Genomic DNA, 3,628 nt, shown 5'->3' with positions numbered 1-3,628 from the left:
GGTGGTATAAGTAATGGATGTGACAATGGTGAGGTCGACTGGTGTCAAAGGTGGTGGTAGTGGTGGTGGCGGTGGCGGTTACGTCGAAGGGTTAGATCGGCAGATGTGAAATACGTGGCTGATGTTGAATCTCGAGATCTCTTTTATTTTTAATCTCAACGGAACCTACCTCTCTCTCTCTCTCTCTCTCTCTCTCTCTCTCTCTATATATATATATATATATATATATATATATATATATATATATATATATATATATATATATATATATATATATATATATAAACGGTGGCGACAAATAGTGTTCGGACGGTGATTAATTTATTTCGGTGAATAGTTTCATTGCGACTATCGGATCATATCATAAAACCTTTAAATATAACCAATTTACAATATTGATAATTTTTTCGTTTTTACAATCCTCAAACATTGAAAAATCCATTTATACGTCATTTTTTTGTAAATTGCAATTAATCATTCATTCATAATAACGTTGGCTTTTGTCCTATACAGAAGGTCATTAATATGATGCAGTAGCTCTTCTATGAGTTATGACTTATGAGGTATAACTGCTGAGGTCCACCTACCTTTACGGCTTTACCCCATTTGAATGTGATAAATAGGGTTTGTTGTTGTTGCTTTTATGTTGCCTATGAGTCACATTAGGTTCGTTTTCAGGGACTGGACTTATCTGAAAGGTCTAATCTTGAACCCATTTCCTGTTGATCCAACAAAACATTATCTCTGCATAAAAAAGTAACCCATGAAATCACTCAGTAAACCCATAGCAAAAAAAAAAAAAAAATTATACATATATGTGTTAAAAAAAAAAACTATTTACCTATTACACTTTATAAATAGCGAGTACGATGTATCAAATATAACATTACACAATAGAAAAAAATATCAATCCTTCAATCGATAAACAATACCAATTTCACATTTGGTTTTCACGAACATCAAACCAATAATAACAGATAGATAGTAAATATTGCTAGTGATTGGTGAATGATACTTTAAACATCCGAATTACAGACAGTATCCGGTTAAGCTCCGGCGGAGGAGCCGCCTATCCGAAATGGGCGAGATATGCGTCGGCCAACATGTGTCCAAGTTGAACCTGAGCTGCCGTCGTTAAATGGAGGTTATCTTCTTTCAATTCCAACCCTTTTGCATCAACACACACCACATTTGGTAGATCAATTGCTTTCTGTGCTTCTCTTATTACCTCTATGTAGCCATCACCCGATGCTAGCGCCACCTGATTACCCCCAAAACCCCCCAATCAATTCACTGAACGAATCATGGAGATTAGATGTAAGATCGGTGAGATTAGTAAATAGTAATTGACCTGAATAATTGGCAGTGATGGTAGTCCAAGATCTGATCGAACATTGTGGATTAAAGTCTCCATGTTCGTTTTATAAGACCCAGCAGCGTTTTGCGACGGCGCATCGCTCTCGCCTTGGTACCAAAGCATCGCTTTGATTTCTCCGCCACTACTCGCCGCCGATTTCGCCCTCCTCACCATGTCTTCATATAACTTTTGCCCTTTAGCCCATTCCTTGATGGCGGTGCCACCTACTGCACACGGCACGAGATCTATTACTCCGGGGATGTAATCCTTTACGGCGTTAGCGAATGACATTCCGGGGCCAACACCGCAGGTCTTCTTTGTGTCGATGTCGGCATGGAGTGGCTCCTGGGCAGTTTCCCAGATTAGGTTAGCGTTGAGACGGTGGATAGTGGAAGGATCAGGTTTACAATCGTCCGGGACTATCCCATCCCAACGTTTGTTCTTAACGCCGCCGCGACCCGCCATGTTGCTCTGGCCGGATAAGATGAAGATCTGTTTTTTGACGGTGGTGGTGGTGGATTGATCATCTTTCTGGGTTGAACCGGAAAGACCCATTGTTGCAGTTGTTCAGTAGTTGACGAATTCCGGATTCGATTAAAGGGGTTTTTATCTTTTATGAATCAAGAAGGGCTTTAGATTTGTTATTTTGTTTGTAGTACGCCTATCAAGAATCATCCATCTTCAATTGATGAGCCCATGTATACAAATACAATGGCCCTCTTGCCAATAGAAACATTAGTAATCAAATTCGTTGATTGGAAAAATCACACTCAACTAAAAAAGAATATCATCATATAAAAAGATTGATGCACCCTTACGCCATGTTTCAATTTTCAATGGAATAGAAATCGAAAGTTAAGAGTATAGAAAGAAATAAACAAGCGTAATATTCGGTTTTCATGTTCTTGACTTGAAAAGAATAGAAAAAGGAAAATAAATGCTAACGATCTATGGTTATACCCTTCACCTGTAGTTTTATCATTAAATTTTTTGGAAAGAAAAATTAGTTGTCATTGAAAAGTTGGTTGATAACAACTATTTGCAAACATATTTTACAAATGTGATTGATGTTACCGAATGCTAAAAAGTTTGTTGATAACAACTAAGAGTGTTCTATATAAGAATGTAAGAGCGAAGTGTGAAAGATACTTGTAATTGTTGGTTTCAAGGGTGATTTATAATCGTTTGTTGGGAGGAGATTTTCTCATCAGATGTGACATGGGTTTTAATGGTGTATCCGTGTCGGCCTGCCAGACCGATACCGACTCAGTCACAATAAGGCGGTGCATAAACGACAAAAGTGTAGCGTTTCAAAATAATCTACCCACAAAACAATACCATTATATGATGAGCAAAAATTTCTTTAAAAGACACATCATAGGAGGTGCATTTAAGTACAGATCCTAACAATGATAAAGTACCAAACATACTACATAGTCGTCTTTACCTGGATAATGCAAGTTACCGGGTAAACCTTGCATCAAAGAATATTGAAATGTCTGTAAAAGCCTTTGAAGATGCACTAATATAGTAACATAACAAAAGAGATATAACATCCTAAAATCAAGGTAAAATTTTCATTTTCGAAACGAATCAAAAAACCATAAGTGTTTACAAAACATAGTTTACAAAAGTCGTTATTATGAATTAGAGTATCCCAAAATTGTAAAACACATGAAAACTAGGATGATGTGCATGATCAAACATGTGTCTTGCCCCTGACCTTTGAAATACCTGAAACCACAACAATCAAACTGTAAGTCAAAGCTTAGTAAGTTCCCCTAAAATACCACACACAACCAAACAGATAACAACATGCATACATGAGCCTTCAACATGACTGAACCGCCTCACTAGGCCTACAACCTATATGAATCACTATCAGAGCCTTCAACATGACTGGACCGCCTTGCAGAGCCTACAACCTATCTTGACCGTTCTCCGAGCCTTCGACTTGTTTGGACGGCCACATAGGGCCTACATTCTATCCAGAGCACCCCGTGTATCTTGGCCTTTAACACAAAGTAGGACTGCCTCAACCCAACAATAACAATAACATGTCGACATATATAGTAACATTCAAAAGCCAGCAAATATAAGTAATCATACATATCTACTAATCTATCACATATCCAGTAACACAGGTAATCATACAGATCTACCAGTCTATCATATAATTAGCATAACAGTATCCATTATACCATGATACATAATCCAGTGGGCTGACATTGGTGCCTTCGATCCATAAGTACAGTGAGGAAAAGTCACCTG

The 3,628-nt window shown here is 37.8% G+C and overlaps 1 protein-coding gene across 1 annotated transcript; it reads right to left on the bottom strand.

The window, feature by feature from the left end:
* Positions 1-825: 825 nt before the first annotated feature.
* On the bottom strand, positions 826-2,258 carry LOC111877298 (probable carbohydrate esterase At4g34215). Its single transcript, XM_023873825.3, has 2 exons — positions 1,352-2,258; positions 826-1,261 (listed from the first exon to the last, which is right to left on the bottom strand). Exons 1-2 carry the CDS (start codon positions 1,910-1,912, stop codon positions 1,070-1,072), a joined length of 753 nt encoding a protein of 250 aa, XP_023729593.1. The 5' UTR covers positions 1,913-2,258; the 3' UTR covers positions 826-1,069.
* Positions 2,259-3,628: the final 1,370 nt, after the last annotated feature.

The sequence above is a fragment of the Lactuca sativa genome, chromosome 5, assembly GCF_002870075.4.
Source record: "Lactuca sativa cultivar Salinas chromosome 5, Lsat_Salinas_v11, whole genome shotgun sequence".
Lineage (NCBI taxonomy): Eukaryota > Viridiplantae > Streptophyta > Magnoliopsida > Asterales > Asteraceae > Lactuca > Lactuca sativa.
This window is presented reverse-complemented; position numbering and strand designations above follow the sequence as displayed.